General features: G+C 51.2%; 3 protein-coding genes across 21 annotated transcripts in view; 1 reads left to right on the top strand and 2 right to left on the bottom strand.

Moving 5' to 3' along the window:
- The window catches only part of TSPAN15 (tetraspanin 15), an 86401-nt gene extending 78439 nt beyond the window's left edge, over nucleotides 1-7962 (bottom strand). For 5 of the 7 annotated variants that reach the window (XM_084997146.1, XM_084997151.1, XM_084997147.1 and 2 more), the window contains exon 1: nucleotides 7766-7962. The gene's annotated coding sequence lies outside the window, so the exon portion shown is untranslated. Of the gene's footprint in view, nucleotides 1-1014; nucleotides 1082-7765 lie in introns of those variants that run through there. The other 2 variants (XM_084997148.1, XM_084997150.1) reach the window with 1 other exon arrangement.
- TACR2 (tachykinin receptor 2) lies at nucleotides 1188-14821 on the top strand. 7 transcript variants are annotated; one of them, XM_084997139.1, is made up of 6 exons: nucleotides 1188-2260; nucleotides 4832-4966; nucleotides 6398-6592; nucleotides 10499-10652; nucleotides 12419-12615; nucleotides 13165-14821. In XM_084997139.1, the coding sequence occupies exons 3-6, from the start codon at nucleotides 6402-6404 to the stop codon at nucleotides 13370-13372; spliced, it is 750 nt and encodes a 249-aa protein (XP_084853265.1). In that variant the 5' UTR covers nucleotides 1188-2260; nucleotides 4832-4966; nucleotides 6398-6401; the 3' UTR covers nucleotides 13373-14821. The 7 variants fall into 7 exon arrangements, 6 of the variants coding, with proteins under 6 accessions (XP_084853265.1, XP_084853263.1, XP_001929108.3 ...); XM_084997140.1 differs by lacking the exon at nucleotides 1188-2260 and adding an exon at nucleotides 2561-3173; XM_084997137.1 differs by lacking the exon at nucleotides 4832-4966 and having other exon boundaries at nucleotides 12499-12615.
- Nucleotides 14822-15935: 1114 nt separating this feature from the next.
- HK1 (hexokinase 1) overlaps nucleotides 15936-27950 on the bottom strand; it is a 122996-nt gene continuing 110981 nt past the window's right edge. For 4 of the 7 annotated variants that reach the window (XM_084992579.1, XM_084992578.1, XM_084992580.1 and 1 more), the window contains 4 exon segments: nucleotides 23869-24052; nucleotides 21481-21636; nucleotides 17899-18132; nucleotides 15936-16813 (listed from right to left, as the gene is read on the bottom strand). In XM_084992579.1, coding sequence (XP_084848705.1) covers nucleotides 16672-16813; nucleotides 17899-18132; nucleotides 21481-21636; nucleotides 23869-24052 — 716 coding nt within the window. In that variant the 3' untranslated portion in view covers nucleotides 15936-16671. 7 annotated transcript variants of the gene reach the window in all.

Here is a 27950-nt window from a genome sequence, read left to right as displayed (position 1 = left end):
CCGTGGGTTAAGACCCCGACATAGTGTCTGTGAGGATGCAGCTTCGATGCCTGGCCTCACTGAGTGGGTTAAGGATCTGGCATTGCCACAAGCTGCGGTGCAGGTCACGGATGCGGCTTGGATCTGGTGTTGCTGTTGCTGTGGTGTAGGCCCGCAGCTGCAGCTCCCATTCAACCCCTAGCCCAGGAACTTCTATGTGTCACAGGGGCGGGCTTAAAAAAATTTTAAAAATAAGAGAAAAAAGAAAAAAGATTTTTAAAAAAAAAAAGAGTTGGAGTTCCCGTTGTGGCGCAGCAGACACGAATCCAACTAGGAACCATGAGCTTGCAGGTCCAATCCCTGGCCTCTCTCAGTGGGTTAAGGATCCGGCGTTGCTGTGAGCTGTGGTGTAGGTCACAGATGCAGCTCGGAGCCCGCGTTGCTGTGGCTCTGGCGTGGGCCAGCAGCTGTAGCTCCAATTCAACCCCTAGCCTGGGAACCTCCATATGCTGTGGATGCAGCCCTAAAAAGAACACAAAATAAAAGTAAATAAAAAAATTTTTAAAAAAGAATAGAGTCTGTAGGCAGCCCCCTGGGGTTTTCTGGAGCTCACAGATATGCCCTGTCCTTGTCCTAAGACAGTGGGTCTCAAGGTGAGGTCCCTGGAGCAGCAGCATCACCTGAGAACTTGTTAGAAAGGCTTTGATTAGACCCCTAGCCTGGGAACCTCCATATGCCATGGGAGCGGCCCTAGAAAAGGCAAAAAAAAAAAAAAAAAAAAAAAAAAAGAAAAGAAAGAAAGAAAAAGAAAGGCTTTGCATACAGTCTTCTTCCTCCGGCAGAGCCCTGAGCTGTCCGGGGGCCTCCCACGGGGCTACGACTCCCTGTCACACTTTATGTGCCAGCCCCTGTGCTGGCACAGACTTCACATACATTATCTCATTTAAAACTTTCAAATATACTGAGATGTGCACCATCTCATTCCTATTTTTTTCAGATGGGGAAGCCAACGCTCAGAAAGGGTAAGAGACTTGCCTGGAGTCCCCAAGGCTCCCAAGCACGGGCCCCAGATCATAGTCTTCGATGCAGCTCTGGCCCATCTGAATGTAAACACCCTCCCAAGGACTGAGCCCTCCATGCCAGGCCCCACCCCTGCCGCCCCCCCGTTTCCCCTGGGTCTCTCCCTGCCTCAATAGCCAGCCTTCAATCTTTCCTCAAGAGACAAAGCCGGGCCATCCACACAGGAGTGGGATGAGGGGCGGGAAGCAAAGCCCCACCTCGCAAGCAGACAAGACAGCGCTTCTGCCAAGGCCCTCTCCGCCCCCCTGGAGAGCAGCGGGAGGCAGAAGCTCCACAGGCTGGCAGCCCGGTCTGCACCCCGATGCCTGGAGACACAGCCTGCTGCGCAGTCGACCTGTGGAATCCAGAGACCGCTGCTGTGCGCCCATCCTATCCAGAATGTTCCCCGAAGTGCATTAGGAGGGACCTGAGTTTGAGTCCTGGCTTATCACCAACTCATGGCGTGACTCGGGCTGGTCCTCTCTTGGAATCTGTTTTTGCATTTCTGCAGTGGAAAAGTTGACTGGTGATTTACAAGGATGTTTCCCTCTCTGAAACTGTGTCCTGGATTCTAGACTTCCACGTGATACTAGAGAAGTCTGGCTGGGACCTGGGGCTCTGAAATGCCAATGGCTCTCTGCTCAGCCTAAGTCATCGTTGCTTGAGCCTTGGGTGTGACCGCCGGCTCTCCGGATGTGCCCAGCTTTGCACCTCCCCATCCTCTTCCTCACGCACCAAAGAGGATTTCTCTTCTACAGCACATCCCGGCAGGGAACCCAGGCCCTAAAGGAGCTGGAGCCAGGCCCCTCGTCCCAGACCTAGAGGCAGCCATGGGGGCCTGTGATGTGGTGACTGATGCCAACATCTCGTCTGGCTTTGAGAGCAACATCACGGGCACCACCACCTTCTCCATGCCTGGCTGGCAGCTGGCACTGTGGGCCGCAGCCTACCTGACCCTGGTGCTGGTGGCTGTGATGGGCAATGCCACGGTCATCTGGATCATCCTGGCCCATCGGAGGATGCGCACCGTCACCAACTACTTCATCGTCAACCTGGCCCTGGCCGACCTCTGCATGGCTGCCTTCAATGCCACGTTCAATTTCGTCTATGCCAGCCACAACATCTGGTACTTCGGCCGAGCCTTCTGCTACTTCCAGAACCTCTTCCCCATCACAGCCATGTTCGTCAGCATCTACTCCATGACCGCTATCGCCGCCGACAGGCAAGAGGGGGCAGTGGGGTCGTGGGGCAGCTGGGGGGAGCCGGCTCTCTTTGCCGAGGTCCAGACAGGGCTGGTAACTTGCCCACGGTTACACAGCAAGTTAAGGGCAGAGCCCAGGGAATTAATTGCCTCCTAATCTGATCATGATCCTAAACTATGCATCTGGAGGACTGGGGACTGTGGAGCCGAGGCAAGTAAGGTTAAGGTTAGACACACGGTTAGACAGCTTTGCACTAGATGGTTGGATAAAGCTACAGGGGAAGAGCTACGGTATTTTAGGGACCTTCCCTTCTGTTTTAGGGAACTTCTTCTCTGGAGTTGAGCTTTGTCATGGTGTCCTTCTTTTACTAAAAGGAAACTGCCTCTATTGTCTTCTTATTCCTGGATAGATCATACAAGGGGAAGTATTAAAACTGCATGCAGTTATCATATAAATACGACGAGGCCAATTAATTTCCGATGCTGCTCTCAGGGGCTGAGGCCCATGACCTCTGAGGGGGCAGGGGAGGGGGGTGCAGGACGGCAGAGGAGTGTTCAGTGGGCTGATCTGAAAGTCCCACTAAGATTTTCTTTTCATTCACTGCACAAGTGTTTGAGGGCCCCTCTGTTTCAGGCACCAGGGAATATACACCAGTGGGAAAAGAGTCTGGAAATGATGGCCTCACGGAGCTCCCACTTTAAAGGCTGGATGGGGGTGGGGAGTGCAGACTGCAGAGGGCGGGGTGGGCGCCTGGAGATCAGGCAGGAGGCTGCTGAATGATAACCCAGGTGAGGGAGGCTGATGGCTCAGGTCAGGGTGGTAATGATGGAAACTCATCCATTCATTTCTTCATTCATTCTTACACTCGATGCCTACTGTGTACAGATACTGCTCTGGGCACCAGGAGGGGGGACAAACAAAGATGCCTGCTTGGTGAGAAGAATAAATTCTATTTTGCATTCTGAAGTCGTGCATATTATGGGAAAATATTAAGAAGGGGAAAGGGGACCCGAAGTGTTAGGGTGTGTGTGATGGGGGAGGTCACGGTGTAGACAGGGCATCAGGATCAGCCTTACTACGAGGGTGGGCTTTGAGCAAAGAGAGAAAGAAGTGAGAGAGTGAGCTTCGTGGGCTCTGGGGTAAGAAAGTCCCAGCCAGGGGCACAGGGGCATTGGCCTGTGGCAGGAGCAGGCACGTGTGTGCGCACGCGTGTGCGTGCACGGGTTCGCATGCGCATAGAGCAGGGATGGAGCTGCTCTGGCCAAGACGGAATGGAAAGGCTTCCAAGGCAGAATCTTGTTCACGTGATGCCCAAGCCCTCAAGGTGTGAACTCCCCGCCCCCCCCCCCCGAGGGCAAAGGCTATAAAGAAAGTGCAAGGCCACATCTTATTGTGTCAGCCTTGCCCCAAGGTTCACATTCACCCCAGGGAGAAAGGCTCAGGGGTCATCTAGAAGCAAAGCCATTTCTCATGAATTGAAAGGAAAGAAATAAGCAAGGGCGATCATGAGCACTTGTCAAGCATCTCAGTTCTTTGCATGACAACCCTAACGGTGCAAATTACTCTCATGCCATTTCATGGAGGAGGAAACAGAAGCCCAAAGAGATTAGATTGTTTGCTTAAGATCCCACTGCTGGTGGATAAGCAATGAGGTCCTTCTGTACAGTACAGGGAATGATAGCCAATCACTTGTGATAAAACATGATAGAAGATGATATGAGAAAAAGAATATATGTGTGTATATATATATATATATGGACGACTGGGTCACTTTGCTGTACAGCAGAAATTGACACAATGTCATAAATCAACCTATAATGCTTAAAAAATGTTTTAAATTGTTTAAAAATTAAAGTATTATGTAAATAGACATATCTCCTGCTGCCAGGAAGGAAGTGGTGGAGCCAGGATGCAACTCCAGATCAGTCAGGATCCAAAGTCTCAGGCCTGCTGCTCCACTAATAGGATAAGAAGGAAAGCTCGCCTCTCCCCTCCACCCCCCACCTCCTAGGACAGCAGGAGACCCTAAGTCCCAGAGGAGACCCTCTGGTCACCTGCATCACCTATGGGGGTGTGGTGCTCAAGAACCTTGAGGAAAAACGGCCCGCAGCTCTTGTCTTGCTGAGGCTCTGGGTCATGGTCCAGGTGCAGAGAGCTAGAATGGCCCAGGGCCTGGCCACAGTCCCGGGAGAAGGTCAGCGTCACCAGGCAAGGAGGGAGGGGTGAACATCCATCTGGTCCAGACATGCATTTCTGACCGTAGACTGTGGGCAGAAATCTGCAGGGTCATGAACTTGGGCAGGGCCGGGAATCACAATTACACATGCAGGCGGCACACCAGGCTTTGCTGGGACTGTGTCACCCACAGAAATCACAGACACATGTGCTGTGCAGAAATCTCAAAGTATCCCCTACACTCCAAGCTCGTACTTCAAAATTACCACGGTGTCTAGACCTGCTGCTAGATCTTAGAGGGCTGATAAAGAAGTGGGTGTGATCCAGTGTCCCAAAGGTACTTCATATGCTGATAGCTGTATTTCAGCATCACTGGTTGTCTTTATAATCCTATGTATTTTCATTCACATAAAAAGCTTGTGCTGAGGATGAAGATGGGTCTGTGCGCTGCCCTGGGCGGGCCAAAGGGTCCATGATATACAAAGAGACCCCCCTGGAGCCCCACACCCTCCTTCTTCTGCGGAGGAAACCGCGGCCCCAGGAGACAGCAGGTAGAGGCAGTGTGGGGGCCGAGGTGGGCCCTGTATCTATGATGGATGGTGCCTTTGGTTCTTTTGACCTTGGGGGAGCAGGCTGCTCATGGCCCTCCCTTCCTCAGTCAGGGCCACCAGGCCCCAGGACACTCCCGAAGGGGCCAGGGGTCCTGAGGGCAGAGGGGAGCTTCCCGCCCTGAGTTCAAAGCCAGGGCTGCCTCTTCCAAGCTGGTTCTTGCCCTCCATGCAGCCTGGGTCTCCTGACCTGGAAACTGCAGGTAACCATCCCTGCTCACCAGCCTCATCCCAAGGTTCACATTCACCCCAAGGAGAAAGGAGGTCCTGAGCGCAGAGGGGCACTTCCCACCCTGAGCTCATGTCCCTGCCAGGTCCCCCCAGAAAGAGGCAGGAGCAGAGGAGACCGGCCTGTTCCTCGCTGACCTCACCAAGAAGCTAGCCTTTCATGTGGATTTAAATGAATCCAGAAAGGAAGGAGAAATTCTAGGTTGAGGGGAGGAAACAACTCAAAGAGGGTCAGCAGGGCTGTTTCACGGCCAGTGTGAGCCAGGGAAGGAGCAGGGGGTGGTGACATGGGAGGCTGGATGGTGCACTGGCCACAGGCCAAGGGCCTTGAATGCCAAGTTCAAAGGTTGTGCCCACATGTAACCACAGCCGCATGTGCCTGTTTGTGTTTAATTAAAATTTAAAATTCAGGAGTTCCCATCGTGGCACAGCGGAAACAAATCAGACTAGGAACCATGAGGTGGCGGGTCCAATCCCTGGCCTCGATCAGTGGGTTAAGTGTTGCCATGAGCTGTGGTGTAGGTTGCAGACGCAGCTCGGATCCAGCATTGCTGTGGCTGTGGTGTAGGCCGGCGGCTACAGCTCTGGTTGGACCCCTAGCCTGGGAATCTCCATATGCCACGGGTGGGTCCCTAAAAAACCAAAAAAACGCTCCCCCCAATTTTTGTTTAATTCAGTTCCTCAGTCGTATTGGCCCCGCTTCCAGAGCTCACAGCCACGTGTGGTTAGTGGCTCCTAACTGCGTGGCGCATATGGAGAGCATTTCCAGCAGAAAGCTGGTGGGCAGCTGCATTGGCCTCTGTCCAGGAGACAATCAGGCTCTGCGAAGGTTTCTGAACAGAAGAAGGATCATGGGGCTGAGCTTCAGGCCGATGCCCTAAGATGGACTTCCGGTGTCACCACACTGCTCACGGTGGCCATCTGACAGCCTGTCCACGCTCAGAGGGGGGCTGTGTAGTGCTGGTGTGGGGGCTGGGCTGGGGTTTAGGGCACTGATGTGCTGTGTGCTTTGGGAGAGTCGTCAGCCCAGGCGCCCTGCAGGTCACCAGCAGGGTGTGGGGAATGGGACTAGCTCATGTAGGAAGAGGGGACGGGGGCTGGTCTGATGGGAGGGTGCCCGCCACTCATGTCTCCCTCTGCTCACAGGTACATGGCCATTGTCCACCCCTTCCAGCCACGACTCTCAGCCAAAGGAACCAGAGCAGTCATTGCTGGCATCTGGCTGGTGGCCCTGGCCCTCGCCTTCCCCCAGTGCTTCTACTCTACCATCACCATGGACCAGGGTGCCACCAAGTGCGTGGTGGCCTGGCCTGAAGACGGCGGTGGCAAGATGCTCCTTTTGTAAGGCTTGTGGGGGGAGGCACATGTGTGTTTGTGTGTGTGCAAATGTGAGTGTACACGTGTGCCCCGTGTCCAAGTGGGTGTGCACAGGCGGCTGGGCGTGAATCTGGGATATGAATACAGTATAAACTGAAAGTAACACCTAGCGCTCACTAAGCTGCAGCCTTGGTCTAAGCACTTTACATACATAGACCCATTCAATTCTAGCAATAAGGAATGTGTAGATATTATTATTCCCATTTTTCAGATGAGGACATGGAGACATTCAAAAACTAAGCAATGTGCCTGAGACCATAGAGCTTAGGTGGTGAACTGAGGATTTAAATCCAGACAGTCCTGCTTCAGAGTCCAACCCCCTCACCACTTAAATAAGGGTGTGCATATCATTAAATGAGGATATGAGGCGTGGAGCACAAGTGTATGTGACTTGTGCATCTGTGTGTGTGTGTTTGTCTGTAGAAGGATGAGTGCACACAGATACATGTGGGAATGGGTGTGCAGGTGTGTGTTTAGGAGACGGCATTGTAAATGCTCAGGCCACAGAGGGTCAGGGTACTGAAGCAGAAAGAAAAGGCAGTTGACAGACCCAGGGATATCTTCAGGAGGAGCCTAGTGCTGGCCCACGGAGCTGAGGAGAGCACCATGGGCTAGGGGTTAGGGGGAGAAAGCAGAAGAATTCCAATCTAGTCCAGATGCTGTGAGACCCTGGGTAAGTCCTTTCCCTTTCTGGGCCTCAGTTTGCCCAGTCCGGGGGCGTGGCTTTGTCATCCCCAAGCACTGCCTGGTTTTAGTCAGTAGAAGATAAGGAATTGGTGGTGGTTCTGGGGTCAGTACTCAGGTTGGGGGCAATAATGGGGTTCTGTCCCCTGCTGGCTGGAGGACCCTCTGTAGTCACTTAACCTCTCTGAGCCTTTGTCTCCCCTCTCCCAAATGGGATCAGGAAGAGAACCTTGCTCAAGGGTTGCTGTCAGCAGACATGAGGAGACACACCTAGCACCGTGCCTGGCACAGAACCTAAGCCCAGTTACGTAGTAGTTTAAAAGAGGAACAAACGAAAACAAACCTAGGGTGGCAGATTTAGTCCAATAAAGGCCCGGTTGAGCACATTTTTAGCTGAGAGCTGCCCCGCATCTCAACAGCAACTCAGCCCCCTCCCCCAACGCCCGCCCCTACCTGGTCTGCGCGGCCGGAGCAGAGCCGCTCTGCGGTCCTCGGGGAAGGTGCCACTCCTCTGAGAAGCCGGTTCCTGAGGACTAGTATGTTTCGAGGGCTGGCCCTGCCCTGGGTCTCTGCCCTCACTCTGGACCCCACCTTCTCAGGACTTAAGCTTCAATGGCGGTGCCCACGTAGGGACGCGCCCCCTCTCTCTCGCTCAGGGAAGGGGTGGAGAGCAGAACATGTCATAACTGGCCACTGGGGGGCGGTGTTTCTCCACCTCAATTGTGAGCTTTTCTCCCTGAGGTAGGGAACCAGCTATAACTTAGGGTTTCCAAGGACCACCTTTCTGGGGATGGCGATTTCCAACCCTGATTCAGGCAACAGCGAAAACAGGAAGGTAGAGGTGGGCTAAGGCTATATACTTTGGTGTTACTTCAAACTCAGGATTTGGGAAAAGTCTCAGTTCACATCCTGTGGGGGTATAGGAAACAGATGAAATGACAGATGCTCTGCAGGAAAATGCACATACACTCCCCAAATCAGGATATAAAAAAGGCAGTGCAGGCTGTGAGAGGAGACATCCTTGATTTTGCCAGGCCCTAGAAGATGGTCCCCAAGGCTCCTCGGCAGTCCCTTCTGTGTGGGAACGTAGCCGAGTGTGAATTCCTATCTTGCATTGACGTCCCCAGGAAAGAGACATCCTTGATTTTGCCAGGCCCTAGAAGATGGTCCTCAAGGCTCCTCAGCAGTCCCTACTGTGTGGGAACGTAGCTGAGTGTGAATTCCTATCTTGCACTGACGTCCCCAGGAAAGAAGGAAGCAATGGGGAGGCATCACTCTTAATGAGGGAGGATGGTGAGGATTACGTTTTATTTAACAAATGAGGGTGAGATCTGACTTGCCCAAGGTCATGCTTTAAATTAGAGGCTGGACAAGAATCCAGTTCTTCTGACTCCACAAGGCTGACCCTCAGGGAAAGGGAAATAGTTTGGGTGTTAAGTCTGTAGAGCCGTTTCATATGACACAGACTTCCTGTGTCTGAGCCTCTGTTTCCGTGGATGCTGGACAGGTGTCCCCTGCTGACCCTCAAGGTCTGTCTAGCGCAGACACTCCGAGACCTCCCAATCAAGGTAAGGTGACAAGTGACCTGGCACTCCCTGTTTCTCCCCCCTTACCTGCTCCACAGGAGGACAGATGAGGATCAGGGTGTCTTGGAGCCCCCAGGCCCTTTGTAATTAGCCAAAAGAGCAAGCAAGCCAATTTCTAAACCTTAAGCTTTAGGAAAGACATTTGCTTGAGCCACCTGCTGCTCCCCTCCCTCCAGGTGGCAGCACCTCTTGAAAGTGGCCTAGTAAGGCTGGCACACGAGGAGGCGACGAGAAGCTTAGGAACACCTCAGTTCTCCTAGAAAAAGGTTACCTGACAGGGCTCAGTGTCTTGGTCCCATTCACAGAAGGATCCCACCAGGGCCTTGTCAGAGAGAGTCTGCAGCATCACTTAAAAACCAGAATGGGCAGCACGTATGTCCTTTACACCATCTTTCCAAAAACAAACAGGGAGGTCCCATTGTGGCTCAGTGCGTAGAGGACCCAATTAGCATCCATGAGGATGAGGGTTTGATCCCAGGCCTCACTCAGTGGGTTAAGAATCTGATTGCCACAAGCAATAGAGGGTTGCAAAATGTGGCTTGATTCCCGTGTTGCTGTGGCTCCACTATAAGCTGGCAGCTGCAGTTCACATTCAACCCTTAGCCTGGGAACTACCATATGCTGCAGGTGCGGCCTTTAAAAAAAGAAAAAAGGAAAGGAAAAGGCCTCAACACAGCCTGGGGTGTTCTTCATGGGGACAGAATGATGGCCATCAGTAGCATTCCAGGCCACTTGCTCATAGGTGGTGTGAAAAGTGTCTGCTGATGTGAGATGTGAGCTACATTCCTAACCAAATGCTTACGGAAGGGACAATCCAATTGCTTGTACAGTGTGGCCCATTTCCACTGCCCCAGCCCCTGGTAGGGATGTTGGCACAGGATAGAATCATATCAACTCCAGGAAATCTGTCTATCTAGACGATGCCAATAGAGATGATATACATAATCCAGTATATATGAATATATACTATACACATGTACACATGATTCTAGGGGAAAATGTTCTAAATTATTAATAGCGATAAGGTGGGATAAGCAATTTTACTTGCTGTTTGTGCTTAATGGCATTTTATCTTTCTTTTTCTTTTTGGCTGCGCCTGCAGCATACAGAAGTTCCCCAGCCAGCGATCAAACCCCACCACAGCAGTGATCTGAGCCACAGCAGTGACAACACCAAATCCTTTAATCACCAGGGAACTCTCAATGGCATTTTAAATTTTAAGCAAATGTATTAGTTAACTTTTTCATTCCTATTTATTTCCTTGTTTGATAACTTGTCACTTGGCAGGATTCAAGGACTAACACTGATGTCCCTTTTGCAGCAAAGGAAGCCCTCTTTGGCCATATATACTATACAGTGTGCCTTCTTTCTTCCTTCCTTCCTTTCTTTCTCTCTCTCTCCTTTCTTTCTCTCTCTCTTCTTTCTTTTCTTTCCTTCCTTCCTTCCTTTCTTTCTCTTTCTTTAAATCAAACCATGGCCTTGGGAGGTGGCCCAGGGTGACCTCCCAGCGGCGCGTGCAAAGTCCTGGAAACTGAGCTGGGGCGGATGCTGAAGTCACCCATGGGTCGCCCCGTGCCCAGGCCCTCCATTCTCCTTCCAGGTACCACCTCGTGGTGATCGCCCTCATTTACTTCCTACCTCTAGTGGTGATGTTCGTCGCCTACAGTGTCATCGGCCTCACGCTCTGGAGACGCACAGTCCCCGGGCACCAGGCACATGGCGCCAACTTGCGCCACCTGCAGGCCAAGAAGAAGGTAAACTCCGGAGGCGCAACGGGGACGAGGTCGCAAGTTTGGCCCCGCCTCGGGAGCCGCCGTTCCGATCCCACCCTCAAGAGGGCGCCCCCGAAGAATAGACTCCACCTGTAATTAGCCCTTATCCCAAGTCTCTGGCCAGGGTCTTCATTCCTTCTTCCAGGGCGGGTGGACTTGCCTTTGGTCTTTGGCGGAATACAAAGTAAAAGGAGCTTCCCATACTGTTAGGAGAATGGGGGCATCCTAAAGCCCTACAGAATTTCAGATACCTCCAAGAACCTCAGAATCTGAAAATCTTAGACTTTTTCTGTAATCAGAATGTTGAATCAAGCCCCACAAAATTAGAGGCGATGCCTAGATAGAATTGCAGAATTCTCAAATGCTGGAACTACAGACGGGATCATGATCAGAGATCATGGAGACTGGATTGCAGTCCAGCTATATCAAGTTTGTCATCAACTTCCAACTGAAATGTCAGTGTCCTCCCTCCTCCCTGCCATTCAAGGCCCACAAGTGTCCTGATATGGCATCTATGCTCATCTATCTCCTCTACTCTCTCCCAAAGTTCACTTTTGCCATGCTCCCGTCCTGTTAAGGGACCAGGGGAGGTAATAGGCTAATCACAACATGTGTCAGGTCAACGTCTTGGCTTCTCATCTGTCATTAGGTGTTTTTCACAGGGTGATTCAGGGAGTATCTGGAAATGGGACACCTTCTGAATGGCCCTCCTCATGAAAGATGAGCTCCATTTGCCATCCCTGGCTTGGCCTCCATCTCTCATGGGACATTGGGTCATGCTCAGGAACGTCTGTAGAGACCAGGCCATGAGTGGATCAAGGTCAGGGAGCTGGCTTCTGGGCAGAGGCTGGGGTCCCCAGTTGGAGCCTCACTACCTATCGATAGAAAGGCTGACAGATTGCAAGGAGATGGGGGCCTGGGAACCATAGCTGGCATGGATCTCCCCTAAGCATGGGGTTAGGAGGGAAGAGCTCACCCACTCTCCAGGGAGGGGAACTGCTCTGCTCTAAAAGAGATTCAGGGAGGTCCACTGCGGCTCAATGATAATGAACCCAACTAGTATCCATGAGGATGTGGGTTTGATCTCTGGCCTCACTCAGTGGGTTAAGGATCTGGTGTTGCTGTGAGTTGCGGCATGGGTCGCAGACATGGCTCGGATCCAGGGTTGCTGTGGTGTAGGCTGACAGCTGCATTGCTCCTATTCGACCCCCAGCCCAGGAACTTACATTTGCTGCAGGTGCAGCCCTAAAAAGAAAAAAATAAATAGGGGTTAGCAGATGCGAACTATTGTATTTTTGGTGAATAAGCAATGAGATCCTGTTGTATAGCACAGGGAACTATATCCAATCACTTGTGATAAAATATGATGGAGGATAATGAGAAAAAGAATGGTATGTATAACTGGGTCCTTTGCTGTACAGCAGAAATTGACAGAACATTGTAAATCAACTATAATAAAAAAGAAAAAGAAAAAGAAATACATTAAAAAGGATCTGGGACACCTTTTAGAGGAGGTGGCCACTGAGCTGGGCTTCGAGGAGTGAGGACTTCAGTGCGAGCAGAGGGACCAGCCTAAGCAAAAGCCCCGAGGTGGAGAGTCTGAGAGTGTCTGGGTAGCAGACGATCCAGGGGACTGGGGCTGTGACGCTGACAGGCCCTGAGGACTTCTCAGGCTGGCATGAGAGGCACCCCACCCCAGGGCTTGGGGTTTCCAGGCTGAGAAGTGACCCAAGTCTCTCCTGGGCCAGTTTGTGAAGACCATGGTACTGGTGGTGGTGACATTCGCCATCTGCTGGCTGCCCTACCACCTCTACTTCCTCCTGGGCAGCTTCCAGGAGGACATCTACTGCCACAAGTTCATCCAGCAGGTCTACCTGGCACTCTTCTGGCTGGCCATGAGCTCCACCATGTACAATCCTATCATCTACTGCTGCCTCAACCACAGGTGAGCCCTTACCCCAGGCCCCGGCCCCGTCCTCAGCCCGGCTCCCTCTGGGCTCCCCTGGGCATTTTGAGCCTCTGCCTTCCCCCCACCCGCACCCCCATGGGACTGCCATCCTCTCAGGAAGCGCCCAGCACCGTCCTTCCTGGTCCAGGTCTAGCTTGAGCCCCACCTCCTCCCCAAAGTGTTGCCTCATCCCCCAGGCCACGCTGTGGGAGCAGCCCACTGCTGCTCTTTCTCCTGGGGGATGCATCTGGGACAAAGAGAAGAGAGAAAAGAGGAACAGAGAGATGAGGGGGAGGGAAGGCAGAGAGAGCAGAAAGTCAGCCAGAGAGTATGAGTTCAATCCTTGGACTCAGCTCCAGATTACTTCTAGTTGTTTCCAAAAACCAAATCCATTGAAGAACATGTCTCTCCAGAGACCCTGAGCTCTTAGGAGTGAGGCAACAACTTCCTCCTGGAGATGGGCTCCTGAAGGCGGCAGCAGCCACAGGCCAGCTCCCAAAGTTGTCGCCCTCGGTCTGTTGCTCAAGAGGACCTTTCCTCCCCCAGGTTTCGCTCTGGATTCCGGCTTGCTTTCCGTTGCTGCCCCTGGGTCACGCCAACCAAGGAAGATAAGATTGAGCTGATTCACACTCCATCCCTCTCCAAGAAGGTCAAGAGGTGTCACACCAAAGAAACTTTGTTCATGGCTGGGGATGTGGTCCCCTCTGAGGCTGCCAATGGGCAGGCCCAAGATGGAGTGTCTACTGAACCCTGAAGCCTTGCGCCTGGCTGCAGGAGGAGGCTCGGCACCCTTGAGAAGTAGCCAGTTGAGAGGACCACTGTGAAAGCTCGGCCCATGCCTCATCCTTCAACACATCAGTGGAAAAACAAGATGGGGCCAAGCACTCTGCCGTGGATGCTGACTCTCCCTGTCATCCCTCTCAGGCAGTGCTTCAGGGCATCAGTAAAGTAAATGAAGACAGTCTGAGCTAACATTTATCTAATCCAGGAGTTGCAAGTTCAAAAGCCTTCCTGGGGTATGCCACATAATGAGTAAACTGAATCCGGTATAAAAGAAAAACTGTAGATGTAATGATAAAAGATAACTGACTTCCATTGGAGTTCCCGTCGTGGCGCAGTGGAAGTGAATCCGACCAGGAACCATGAGGTTGCGGGTTTGATCCCTGGCCTCGCTCAGTGGGTTGAGGATCCGGCATTGCTGTGAGCTGTGGTGTAGGTCACAGACGCAGCTCGGATCTGGCATTGTGTGGCTGTGGTGCAGGCCAGCAGCTACAGCTCTGGTTGGACCCCTAGTCTGGGAACCTCCATATGCCGTGGGTGCGGCCCTAAAAAGACAGAACAAAAAAAGGTAACTGACTTCCAGTGTTGGAGCAATAGGAGTGGTGGGGACTGTGACAAACTCGAGGGCATAGGCATCCAAAGGCAGCAGCAGCTGATCAGCTCTGGACAAATGCTGCCACGTGGCTGGGAGCCTATTGTTGCCAGATCCTCAAGATCTTTCAAGAGAAGCCAGAAATCCAAGTTTGTGAAACTTCCAGACTTGTTAAATTTATAAATGTTGGGTAAACTAAACAAAATGCACCTGCGGGCAGCCCTCAACTGTGACACTGATTCATTATCAGGCTAACAAGGGAGAACGCTTCTTCTTTTGCCAAGTTCATAACCTCTGAGCCACTCTGGTGCTTCTCTGCCTCAGCATCTAAGTGCCCAGATCCACTCCAGTGTAGATGGCCGTTAAGAGCTACAAGGAGCTTCAGCTGGGCTGCCTCAGACAAGTCACTCTGACCGTCAGCCTCATCCTCTTTTAACAGCAACACAACCTCACAGGAAGGCTGTGAGGATGATGGGAGTGATGCCTATAAACGGGCAGGCTCCACACAGGTTAAGTTCCTCAGAGCAGCTTTGACGTTTATTACCACCACGCCAGCCGTTTTCCATGAATGCCTCCTGCGAGTCAGCCACACAGCCCTTACTTCTGCAGGCAGAAAACACCAACGGTACCACCTCCTAAAAAGCCCCAGGTCTGGCTCAGTCCATACCTCTCCCTGCTTGAGGACACTCCTTTCCCACCTCAGGGCCTCCCTAGAATCACTTAACACGTAAGTGCACACCTATAGTTTAAGGTTACCTGTGTTCTCCACAAGATCACTGTGCCACAGGCACCAGCAGGGCCAAATAAAGCGACGACTCTGGTCTCACCAAACCAAGTGAGTGTGTTGTCTGGGGAAAGCCGAGAGGTGCGGCCATGGCTTGGCAGACTCATGTGGCACCTCCGTCACAGGGTACCAGGATGTACCTGACGGCAGCCACGGAGCAGAAGCGCCCCCTGGAGGCTGAGCTGGGGCGGGATGGAGGGGTCAGGTAAGGGCCAGTTTCCCACAGCAGGAGCTCCTTTATGCTGGGGGCGGGGGGCAGCAACCCTGCTACCCTGGGCTGCTGCAGATTGTGTCGGCTTAGGACCGGGGGTCTATTCATCTCCCATCCTGGAGTTATTGGGGAGGGTGATGAGGATAGGATCTGGCTGGGAACGGCAGGAGGGAGGGCTGCTCTTGCCCTGTCCTCTCATGAAATCCAGATAGCCCCTGAACGCCAAGCTGACTTTCTCTTGTTCCAACTACAAGTGAGGAAGCCAGGCTGCTGGAGCACAGAGGGCTTCCACCCCTTTTCCCTTCTGAAAGGTGAGGGGTGGGGGGGCTGCAGGAATTCCCTCCCCAGGGAACTGAGAGGTCTGGTGCTGGAAGACAAGAGGAGGACCTACTTCTTGACACTCTGCAGGCAGAGGACAGAGGTCCTCGTGCAGGAGTACCCTGGTGGCCCAGTGGTTAAGGATCCTACATTGTCACTGCTGTGGCTTGGGTTTGATCCCTAGCATGCCACAGGCACGGCCGGAAAAAAAAAAAGATGTCCTCATGGGAGTTCCCACTGCGGCACAGCGGAAACAATCTGACTAGCATCCATGAAGATGCAGGTTCAATCCCTGGCATCGCTCAGTGGGTTAAGGATCCAGCATTGCCATGAGCTGTGGTGTAGGTCACAAATGCGGCTCAGATTTGGTGTTGCTGTGGCAGTGGCGTAGGCCAGTGGCTGTAGCTCCAATGGCCATAGCCTGGGAATTTCCATATGCTTTAAGTGTGGTCCCAAAAAGCGGGGGAAAAAAAAATGTTCTCATGCCAAAAGAAGGCTGGACACTATGGAACGCCGACTTCATGTCAAACTCTGCTCCTAACCCAGACATTGACGAACCCCCTCCGGGTTTGGTTTCCGCCTCATCCCCAGATGCCCTCCCTGCGCCCCAGCCATTAAGCAGCACCCGGGTCTTTGAATTGGTACAAAGTTTACTAGGTCATACGACATGGCTCACAAAAGCGATGGGGAATTCCAATGAGCGAACTGTTTCTTGATTGGTTCCTTTTACCCGAATGGAGACAAGACACCTTCCCGCAGGACTGCCCCCCCCTCCCCCAGACAGACAGAAGGCAAGACCGTCACGATGTGGCTATGACCAGTTCCACGGACACACAATTCAGTGGCATTGACACGCCCCGAGGGGGACACCAGACAGCAGTGGGTGCTGGGCCGGGAGGAAGCGGCAGGATGCACCCGTGGGAGAGGAGCCCCGGCAGTGTCTGCTGGTGAGAATACATTTCACACGGGGGATGCATCCCCAAGGACGGGCGGCGGAGGCCCCTAAGGTGGGTCAGATGTGTGACTTTGCATCTTGGGCCAATAAATAACTGTTGGACGAATGCATAACTTAGAAACGGACGCCACTAAACTTCACACGTGGGGAAGGTACGACGGGATAGAAATCAAATCATGCAAAGTGTCAGGGCAGGTGAGGGGGTTCTGGAGGTGAGAGGTTATCAACAGCACGCACTCTATTTGGTACCCTACGTTACGCGCCATTAGGTGGCTTCTGCCTTCCTCCCCGTGGCGGTGCTGGCGGGCCCTGGCGCCGGCGTCTCCCAGCACAGCTCGCTGGACAGAACAGGGGTCGCTGCTTGAAGAGAGAAGTGCTGGAGGGCTGCGGGCTGGGGGTGGGGGCCAGGACTCTTAGCTGCTCCCCTCTCGGAGCCGGACGCCCACTGCCGTGATGAGGGCAGCTCCCTTGCCACTACCGTCTTCGGATAAGAGGAAGGACACGTTACACTTTGGTGACAGTTCCTTCACGGTTTGGTGCATGATTCTGGAGAAGCTAAAAATGACGAAAAACAGAGAAGGGTAAGAAGAGGAATATGAGCGCTGCTGGGCCCACATGAAGATGCTGAAGCATCCCGACAATAAGGAGGAACGCAGGACCAGGCTGCTTAGAAGCAGCTGCGGCTTACTGAGAAGGGCTGGGAGGAAAGTGGGTTCATCACCAATTCTATTACAATTTGCAACAGGGAAGGCAACAGAGAATCCAAAACAAGCTGCTCAGTGTAGCTTAAGTGGGCCACGACATGAGTCACATATCCAGACAGCTCCCATCCTCAAAGCCCGAGGCGCCTAGGGGCACCGAAAACCGAAAAGTCCTGAGGCCTGGGTGTGGACCCCTGAGGCCGGCCAAGCCCGGTCAGCTCAGCAGGCTGCATGGGAACGAACATCACCACCCCCAGCTGCAACCTTCTGAGACCCCAGCTCTTCAGCCTTCAGAGGGAGGCCCTACCCCGACCCCCACCCCAGTGAAGCATAATCTCTAAATGAGAGGTGACTCTAGGGTCTTGCATTTTGTGCTGGAAAGGAGACAGGGCCAGGCTGAGGATGCTCAGGGCAGTGAGGCCTCTAGAAGTAACACTGACTGCCCTTTGCAGAGTACCTAAGTGTCCCACCCTTTACATATGTCATGTCCACACTGCCAATGGTTGTTATCCCATGAGGAAGAGGAGAGTGGGCAGAGATGAAGCAACTGAGCACAGCTGCTTGTTCTTTTATTTTTTTTCTGGCCACACCCACATCATGCAGAAGTTCTCAGGCCAGGGATCAAGCCCATGCCACAGCAGCAACCAGAGCCTTAACCCGATAGGCCACCAGGGAACTCCGAGCACAGCTTCTAAATGATGGAGCCAGGATTAAATTCAAGTGTGTCTGTGCCTGGCTCCAAAGCCTAACTCTAAACCACAGTGACAATGAGGACAGCTATGAAAGTGGAGAGACAGAGGTGGGGACAGAGGACAGATGGTTCCCTCCCAAGCCATGGCCATGAGGGGAGCAGGCAATGCCTTCGTTGAGTTGGGTGAGATCGCTTATAATGCACCCGCCCAGGAAGCTCTGCCCATCCCCGCTGGAAGCCCCACTCACTGTGGATGAAGCTTGTACAGCGTCCCGTCCACACCCACAGTCACGTTGAGGTGGTCCAGCCCTCTGTTCTCACGAATCTTATCCACTACGGCCGCCATGCCGGCACCGCACAGCTGCGCTGCCCTCTTGGACACCACCCCGCACACGGTCTTCACGAGGATACTGTCATCGCAGGTGCTGTTCAGGCCCAGCTGCTGGAGGATGGCCCGGACCTGGAGCAGCGCTAACCGGTCGCTGTGGGGAATGAAAGCCAGGAGGCGGGATGAAGCAGGACCCACGAGAGCAGCCCCAGGAGCCGGCCCTAAACCACCGCACTTATTCAGGACCAGGGTCATGGGGGCTTCTCTCCCCTTCAAAATAACATTGATCTATTTTTTTAAATGATCCCCAAAGGACATGTTACGTTACATGTTTTCTAGAAAAGCTGGCAAATCTAGAAAAATAAAAATTGGAAAATTAAAACTATCTACAATCCCAACATCAGGGAAAATGGTATTAACATTTAAATATCTTTCCTTCCAATCTATTTTGCTTGGCTATCATTAAACAATGTCTGCTCTTATGATATGCACGTGGGCCTGTCCTTTATATATGGTTTACTTTCTTGCTTTTTTTTCCCTACTTCATACATCAGGGCCAGTTCCCACCTCCTTATCTGAGACCAGGATTGCAAAAGGCTGCCATAGTATTTCATTCTGGGGAGGATTTGTTTAGTCAGTTTAAAGAAATGTAAGTTGTCTACAATTTTCTTTTTTTGTTTTTGTTTTTGTTTTTTTTTGTTTTGTCTTTTTAGGGCCGCACCCACGGCAATATGGAGGTTCCCAGGCTAGGGGTCAAATCGGAGCTGTAGCTGCCAGCCTATGCCACAGCCACAGCCGCCTCTGTGACCTACACCACAGCTCACGGCAACGCCAGATCCTTAACCCAGTGAGCGAGGCCAGGGATTGAACCCGAATCCTCAAGGATGCTAGTCGAGTTTGCTAATCACTGAGCCACGATGGGAACTCCTGCAATTTTCTGCTACTATAAAGTAACACTGGTGACATTCCTGTTTATGTCTTTATGGGCAATTCAGATTTTTCCCTTAGGATACACTTCTAGGTCAAAGAGCTTTTGATATATACTGCCAAGTGCCTTTCAGAAAGTTGTAGCAATTTACTCTCTCTCTCCAACAAAGTATTTGGCCCTACTTGTGCCCAGTGGAAAGGAGCCCTTTTACACATATTAGACCATTTGGTAGGAAGAGCATCACACTGTGGATTAATATGTGTTCTTTTCTTCTTAGTCAGGATGACCTTTTATTTGTTTGTTTACTAGTCACATGAACTACCTACTATAGCAAGACTGGTTCTCCTGGGATATTATTTGTCTCCCTCTCACTCAAGTGAAAGAGTTGACAATGACTGGTGATGATGACAATGACAGGGATAGAAAAGGCAGCCTTCTTTGAGGACTTACTATGCGACAGGAGCTTTACAGAAAATCACCTCGTTTCTTCTTCCTAATAACCAACTAATCCATGTGTGATTATTCCCATCTTAAAGATGTGGAAACTGAGGCTGGGAGAGATAGAGTAACTCACCCAAAGCTCATAGCCAGTGGGGCAGAGCAGGTCTCAAGAGGAGACCTGCCAGAGATCCCGCCCCATGTGCCATGCTCTTCATCCAATCGTATATAATGCAAATGTTTTCCCTAGTTTGCTGTTTGTCCTTTAAGCTCAATGACTGATTTTGTTTTAATTTACAGAAACTATGTAGCTAAATTTGGCAATTTTTTCTTGATGATTTCTCTCTTAGCCATTACCAGGAAAAAGGGCCTTCCTAGCACTTGGCACCCATCAGGATGTTTATTATTAAAAGGAAACCAAAAACAGAGAGTTCCTTCTGTGTGGTTGATCCTTGACCCAGCACAGTGGGTTAACGGAACCGGCACTGCCACACCTGCGGCACAGGTTGCAGCTGCAGCTTGGATTTAATCCCTGGCCCGGGGAACTTCCATATGCCTCAGGTACAGTGAAAGGAAGGAAGGAAGGAAGGAAGGAAGGAAGGAAGAAAGAAAGAAAAAAAAAACAGAAAATAACAAGTGTTAGCAAAGATGTGGATAAGCTGGAGCCCTTGTATGTACCGTCGGTGGGATGCAAAATGGTGCAGCCACTGTGCAGAACAGTATGGCAGTTCCTCCACAAACAATAAAACAAAATAACTTTGTGATGCAGCAATTTGACTTCTGGGTATATACCCCAAAGAACTGAAAGCAGGGACTCAATCATGTATTTATACCCTCCTGTTCATCGCAGCATTATTAACAACAGGCATAAGGTGGAAGCAACCCAGGTGTCCGTGGATAGATGAATGGATACACAAAATGTGGCGTATGCATACAAGGAATTATTCAGCCTTCAAGAGGAAGGACATTCTGACACATGCTACCACCTGGATGACCCTCGAAGACATTAAGCTAAGTGCAATAAGTCAGATGTGAAAGGACAAATGCTACCGATTCCACTTACATGAGGTCACCAGGAGTCAAATTCATAGACACAGAAGGTAGAAGGGTGGTTTCCAGGGGCTGGGGGAGTGAGGAATGGGGAGTTAGTGTTTAATGGGTAGAGAGTTTCAGTTTGGGAAGATGAAAAAGTTCTGGAGATGAACGATGGTGATGGTTGAACAAGGGGAATTTATACACTTCAAAATGGTAATGATGGTAAATTTAATGTTACATATATCTACCGCAATTAAAAAAATCACTGATATTGTCCTCTCATTCTTTCATGGCTTCTATGGTCCACAGAGCTCCCTCTTAGAATGAGGAGGGAAAGAAACAGGGAATTCATTTTCCAATTACAGAGCCTCCCTCCCCTGCTCCCTCCCCCGTGGCTATGAAAAGCCATTGTTCCATATGCTCAATCATGGGGCCACCGTCTGCAGCGGGTTCTTCTGGGCAGTGAGTTTGAGCTGCAGGTTACAGACCCAGGCCTGGGGGAAAGTGAGGAGCAGGTCCAGGTGGAGCCAGTGTCCGTGCAGCTAATCTGACCATTCTCAAACCACTGCTTTTTGCACAACTACTTCTGCTTTTGCTGAGCCCTTTTCCACCTTCTCTCACGGCTCTCTGTGGAAGATGAAGGCAGAGAGGAAAGGCTCACTCCCCGGGAGACAAACAGGAGGAAGACAAGAGCAGCCTGCGTGGGGCCCGCGGGCTGGGTGGGGAGCTATGCATCCCAGGTTCCCTTGCAGAGGAAATGAGGGTGAGGTCAGACCGGTGGGGCTTGGCCCTTCTGGACCTAATACTCCTTCAATACAAGTATCTGTGATGCACCTTCACTCTCCTGAAATGTAACCTACTTACACACATGACATCACACAAATCAATATAATCCCCTGACATAGAGGGTGAATAAGAGGAAATGATTTATAGTAAAATTATGGTATTTCAATATGCACTCGCTCAGGGCTTATTACTCCAGAGGAAGAAGAAAACCCTCACAAGTGGCCAGAAAACGTCCGCTAGGTTCTCTACTGCCCCCATCACCACCCCCTGGCCAGGGCCCCCTCTCAGAGGGAATCCCCGTGCCCCTTTACTCACCTCTCGATCTGCGAGAGATACTTGGTCTGAAAGATGCCCCGCGTCTTCAGCGGCTCAGAGATCTGCCCCCGGAAGAGGAATCCCCTCTTGGTGAAGTCGATCAAGATGTTGCGGACGATTTCACCCAGGTACATGCCACTGATCATCTTCTCATACCTGAGACGGGAGGAGAGGGCTGGGTGTCTCTATGAAGCCTCAGGGCTCACCATAACCGTGGGGAGCCTTGCTGTGCCTCTGGCACACCTGGCCCGGTGCTCTCAGCAGAGGGGAGGGGGTGAGACCGGGAAGGGCAAAGGGGCCCCGGCCCTCCGGGATCAGACTCGAAGCCAGGAGCACTCATGTCTCACCACTGAACCATCCTCTTCCTCACCTGACTCCCTGCCTTTCCAGCTCTCAGCCCACAGCTCCCCCGCCACTGTTCCAAGAAACCTGTCCTCCCCCAGACTGGGGTTTCCCTGCCTACGTCGGCTCCCATGCACTCCCCTTCCTCACAACATGCATGGGTCCTCCACCTCTCAGCACCCCTAAGGTGAAAACCTGGAGGGGACAGAGAAAATGTGTCCTGCTCAGCTCTGAGTGCCAGGGCCTGGCACAGCACAGCGAGAGCGCTGAGCTCTCCGCCAGGTGCTCAATCAACATCTGCAGAACAAGCAGGCGGCTTTAAAGCGACAAGACAACCAGGGGAACGTTCCCACTAAATTTTTGGAAAACCTGGAGTGCTGGTCAAGCACCCACAGGGTGATAAAGCCACATAGGCTGGAGGACCCAGGCAGCCACCAATACCCTTGAGGGCCCCCTGTTCTTGGGGCTTTTAATTCCTGCCATCTCCACGCACGAGAGCCTCAGAAATGACAAGAGGTTTAAATGCTTCCATGAGCACATCCCATCCCAGGGCCCCCAAGCTGTGAAGAGTCCAGTGGAATCTGGACGGTCCAGAAGGTTTCGGGTGGTGCACAGAAAACAAATAGCACTACCATCATCCAATCCCATCCAGTCCTTCTCATCTTCTCGGTGCTAATCCCTTTGGTGCTGGTATAGATCTAACCCCTACCAACCACTACTGACCCCCTTTTAACAAAGCCTTTGGTAGGCATGGTAGCTAGGATCGAATAATGCCATTCTTCACTATATTCACCTAACGCTAATATTGGATTGCCCCCTCATTAAACATAAGATTTGGGGTTAATAGATGCAAACTATTGCCTTTGGAGTGGATGAGTAATGAGATCCTGCTGCACAGCACTGGGAAATATATCTAGTCACTTATGATGGAGCATGATAATGTAAGAAAAAAGAATGTGTACATGTATGAGTGACTGGGTCACCTTGCTGTACAGCAGAAAATTGACAGAACACTGTAAACCAGCTATGATGGAAAAAATAAAAATCATTAAAAGAAAAAAAAAAATCACAAGCCACACAGGGAGCTATACCCTATCTCTTGGGATAGAACATGATGGAAGATAGTGTGAGAAAAAGAATGTACACACATGTATGACTGGGTCACTCTGCTGTACAGCAGAAATTGGCATAACACTGTAAATCAACTATATTTCAATTTCAAAAAATTTTATAAAAAAAATGTTACAAGCCGATTTAAAGAAAAACATTTAAACATAGGTGGTATTTGGGAAAGGCAAAAATCTTGAGGTCATCTGGAGAATAACCTTTGTTTGGAAGGCACTACCCCGGTTCTTCATTCTGCTCCTGAGGACACAGCTTAGACCACCCCGGCCTGGCTATGGCAGAGGATGGCCTGATGCCTGGGAGCTTGAGACAAAGCGTCATTTGTCTCTCTCCTGGGAAGGGGAAGAGTGGACCAACCCTGCCATCTCAGGATTCCTACTGAGCTGCAAAGCTCCAGACAGCCACTGGGTGGTGCAGGAGGTCTGCCATGGGAAGGGTGAATTGAGGCGAGCCTTGGCTGCACCCCTGACCCAGAGCCCCCAATGCATTCTCATGCCCACTCCCACTGGCAACATCCTAATTTCCTTCACCCTTTAACAACTGCAGGTCAAGTGTGTTCTACTTCCACTAAACAAGGCAAAAACCTGCTGACCAAGAGGTTTCTATTAGTCTGGTGGGGAAGAAAGAGAGAAATGGGAAGGCCAGAATGTTCCAAGATAAACACAGTCATTGAGAAGAGTGGTGCCCCCTGTCCCCCAGAAACATGTGGAGAGAACATCAACCCTGGGCCATCCTGAACCATGTTGTGCTGCCACTCCCCATCCCTAAGTTCTCTGCTCTCCTCGGGCCAAAAGCCAAGGTCGGAGTTAACGTGAGGGACCGTGGTCTCCAGACTCTGTCCAGATCCCGCTCCTACTAGAAGCTTCTCCCACTGCAAAGGGTAGAATACAGCCACATGCCCTCCCCACCAGGCAGAATTACCTTTGTTTCCCTGCGTTTAGAGAATATTCGTCCACCATTTTGTCATAGATTGTTCTGATGTCATCCAGACACCCATTGTCCCCAAAGGCACCCCACTCCATGTTGATACACATTCGCCCCTCAGTTCCTTCTAGCATCTCAACATTCTTCATTTCTTCCATGTAGCAGGCATTGCTGCCAGTCCCTGAAATACACGAAAAAAAAACACGAAGAGGGGAAGTGACTGGACATGCCACCACGCTTAGTGGGGACGCAACTAGTCCTGGGGCTTTGGATTCTGGAAGGCTACACTTTTGAGGTGAACAAAGTAATTGCTTCACTTTCCCAATGTCTTCCAGGAAAACCTCAAAATACAGAAGGAGAGCCAGTGTTAAAACTGCCCAGAGCTTAAAAAAAAAAAGTGGGAAGGGCATTTCCCGCAGCGGCACAGTTAAGAATCCAACTGCCTGGAATTCCCGTTGTGGCACAGAGGAAACGAATCCGACTAGGAACCATGAGGTTGCAGATTTGATCCCTGGCCTCACTCAGTGGGTTAAGGATCCGGCATTGCCGAGAGCTGTGGCATAGGTCACAGACACGGCTCGGATCTGGCATTGCTGTGGCTGTGGTGTAGGCTGGCAGCTATAGCTCCAATTCTACCCCTAGCCTGGAAACCTCCATATGCCACGAGTGTGGCCCTGAAAAGACAAAAAGACCAAAAATAAAAATTAAAAATAATCCAGCTGCAGTGGCTCAGGTCACTGCAGAGGCACAGGTTCAATCCCCGGTCCCACAAAGTGGGTTAAAGGATCCAGCATTGCTGCAGCTGTGACCTACGCTGCAGGATTCAATCCCTGGCCCAGGAACTTCCATATGCTGTGGGTTCGGCCATAGAACAAACAAAAACTGCCCAGAGCATTTGATTAACTTTATACTGAGACATCAATACCAAGAGCCTCCTGTGTTTACCTGTCCAGGCAGGACTGGGTTTATTTTAATAGAAGACGGTCTTACAACAAAGGGATGTCTCTCCAATGGTGAAAGTTTAGGCAGCATTCAGATTGGAAGGATATTTCTCTATTTCTCTTTCCCTCTCTCTCTAAACACACACGGGACATGTATACACACACGTGCATACATATATAAAATATCATACAGTGGGACTGACTACTACCATGCCATGCATGTCCACTTCTCTTTTCATATCAAATTTGGTCATGGACTCGGCGTGAATAAACTCTCCTGCAGGTTCCAGAATGGAGCCCACAGTTAGTTCAGAAAAGGATAGTGTCCTGAGCATTTCAAGGGTGCCCTTCAAAGCAATGATTCCTCACCATTTTGGTATCACAAACCTCTTTGAAGTTCTGCTGATTGTCCTGAGAAAAGGGGCATTTCCCTGGGTGACCCCACATGCTGTACACACACAATCTGACAAGTGGCTTCCAGGTGCTCAGAAGCCTCTGATTTCCATCCCTGCGCCCCCAGGGCAGGGCTATTTAGATCGCGCCTCCTACCCCGACCCCAGGACTAGGGTCAGACCACAGACTGTTTGCTGTTCTTGTCCATGAGGAGTTAGGTACAGACACAGAGAGGAAACATTCTAAAACCTTCAAAAACACTTTTGATTGCCAGATAGCCAAATTTTCGGTCACTGGCCTTGTCTCAGTGGATGAAGGGGAAATTTAAAAACCAACCAACCAACCAGGAGTCCTTCAACACAGATGTTTTAATATACACCAAATCCCCTGGAGAGCTGTTAAGATGCAGGTTCTGATTCTGGAGTATGGGGTGAGGCCTGAGACTAAATTTCTAACATGCTTCCAGGTGATGCCGATGCTGCTCGCTCATGGACCACACCTTCATTCAAGGCCTTAGAATGAACCCACTCCAGTTCAATGGACCTGCCCTGGGGGGGATGCAGAGATAGATATATTTCCGACATCATTAAGGCACACAGGGACACCCCTAGTGGCCAGACCAAATAGGCTTCATTCGTTTAGAGAAACAAGTGGAATTTGCAGATGCTTTAAACTACGCAACTGTAAACAGACAGGGAGAAAGAGGAGCAGACATGGCTTTCTTGACATAAGAGAAGCCACTGGGGCCTAAGCTATTTGGTGACCTAAGCTAGGCCACAATGCTTGCCCTTGAATAATGATCTTCAGGGACCCGAAGAACACACCAGAGAAATAACAGTAGTAAAGATAATAAATCCTTGTAAAGACTCCCAGTTCTGTTTCAAAGGTAAAAGTTAGCCTGAAGCACTTTCTTGAGCTGTTTGGCAGAAATAAACCCCCCTTGGGTGCTCAACCAACCCCTTCACCTGGAACCTAAGGGTTGAAGAAGTTAACCCTTTCTGAGGCTCGGTGATTACTTTTTTTACTTTTTGTCTTTTTGCCACTTCTTGGGTGGCTCTCGCGGCATATGGAGGTTCCCAGGTTAGGGGTCCAATCGGAGATGTAGCCACCGGCCTATGCCAGAGCCACAGCAACCGAACCGCATCTGCGACCTACACCACAGGTCACGGCAACGCCGGATCCTTAACCCGCTGAGCAAGGCCAGGGATCGAACCCACAACCTCATGGTTCCTAGTCGGATTCTTTAACCACTGAGCCAGACAGGAACTCCCCGACTCTCAATGATTTAAATCAACTGAAGCTTAGCCTCTGTCAACTTCTGCCCCCTATTCTATGCTAATTTCTCCTCTGCCCAAGCCCCTAAAGGAATATGCAGGTGCTCTTAGCTTAAAACCTCCCCAATTTTTCCCTGAGAGAAGACACTCCCTCCTTTGAGAAAGATGCCTGGTATTCTCTCTACTTGCTACAAGTAATAAATCCTTCCTTCTGATCTCTGGCTCGGTTGTGTCTTTTGCCTCGACACTCACCAAAAATGCAAACCCAGTTTTTGGATAATATAACTGGATTTTTTGGGGGGTGTCTTTTTTGTCTTTTTAGGGCCGCACCCGTGGCGTATGGAAGTTCCCAGGCTAGGGGCCGAAGTGGAGCTGTAGCTGCTGGCCTACGCCAGAGCCACAGCAACACCAGATCCTAGCCACATCATGGATCCTATTCAGGTTCATTAACTGCTGAGCCACAATGGGAACTCCATAACTGGATTGTTTTTGTTTTCTCAGCTCCCTTTTACCCAAAGTGTAAAACAGAGAAAAGGAGCCTCAGAAATGGAAGCGGGTGCAAAGCAAGCCAGAACTTGTACACCATACATCTTGCCTACGGGAGCTCTGAGCAGAGACCAATTGATGGTTGAAGGAAACAGTGGCTTTGAAGGCAGCCCCAGGGAGTTCCCACTGTGGCTCAGTGATTAACAAACCTGACTAGTATCCATGAAGACATGGGTTTGATCCCTGGCCTCACTCAGTGGGTTAAGGATCCGGCATTGCCGTGAGCTGTAGTGTAGGTCGCAGAGGCGGCTTGGATCCGGCGTGGCTGTGGCTGTGGCTGTGGTGAAGGCCGGCAGCTGTAGCTCTGATTTGACCCCTAGCTTGTGAACTTCCATATGCCGTGGGTGCGGCCCTAAAAGAACAAAAAAATATATAATACAGACTGAAGGCAGACCAAGCCCTGGAGAAGCCCACCCCCACTACCCAGCCTTGCACCCCCCCCACCCCCCCCACCCCCCGCCCTTGGACTGGGCAGGCCTGACCTCCAGGGCAGGAAAGTGAGGCCAGGCCTGGAATTAAAGCAAGTGCTGTGTCACTCTATCTTTGCATGTCACACCTAAACCCATTCAGAAGCTGAAGGGAGGGAGGGGCCAGTGGAGAAAGAAAGCTTTGCAAAAGAAAGGAAGAAACAAAGAGCCCCAAAGCCAGGCCCCAAACCACTTTTCACCTGGAGCTGCTCCCTAGTTTTTTAAGTTTCCATGGGAGCGAAAGTGGCTTAACAAATGAAAAGGTCTCCCTGGCGCGGGGAAGGCAGCCTGCTGGGCCTTCTGCCAATCTCCCAGGTCCACACAGAAGGGTGCCAACCCTCAATCCAGGGAGGCTCTGCAGGTGTTGGCTAAGAAATCAAGCCTTTTCCCAGTGTTGCTGACACTAGGAGCAGGATCAGTTAGACGAATGGTTTTCTTGCAGCCTAAATCAAGATGCT

This window comes from Sus scrofa, chromosome 14, assembly GCF_054392235.1.
Source record: "Sus scrofa isolate SSC_HxYL_T2T_F1_AM1 chromosome 14, Sscrofa_HxYL_maternal_Yorkshire_Landrace_v2.0, whole genome shotgun sequence".
NCBI classification, from domain to species: domain Eukaryota; kingdom Metazoa; phylum Chordata; class Mammalia; order Artiodactyla; family Suidae; genus Sus; species Sus scrofa.
Note: the sequence above shows the minus strand (reverse complement) of the source record. Positions and strands in the feature narration are given on the sequence as shown.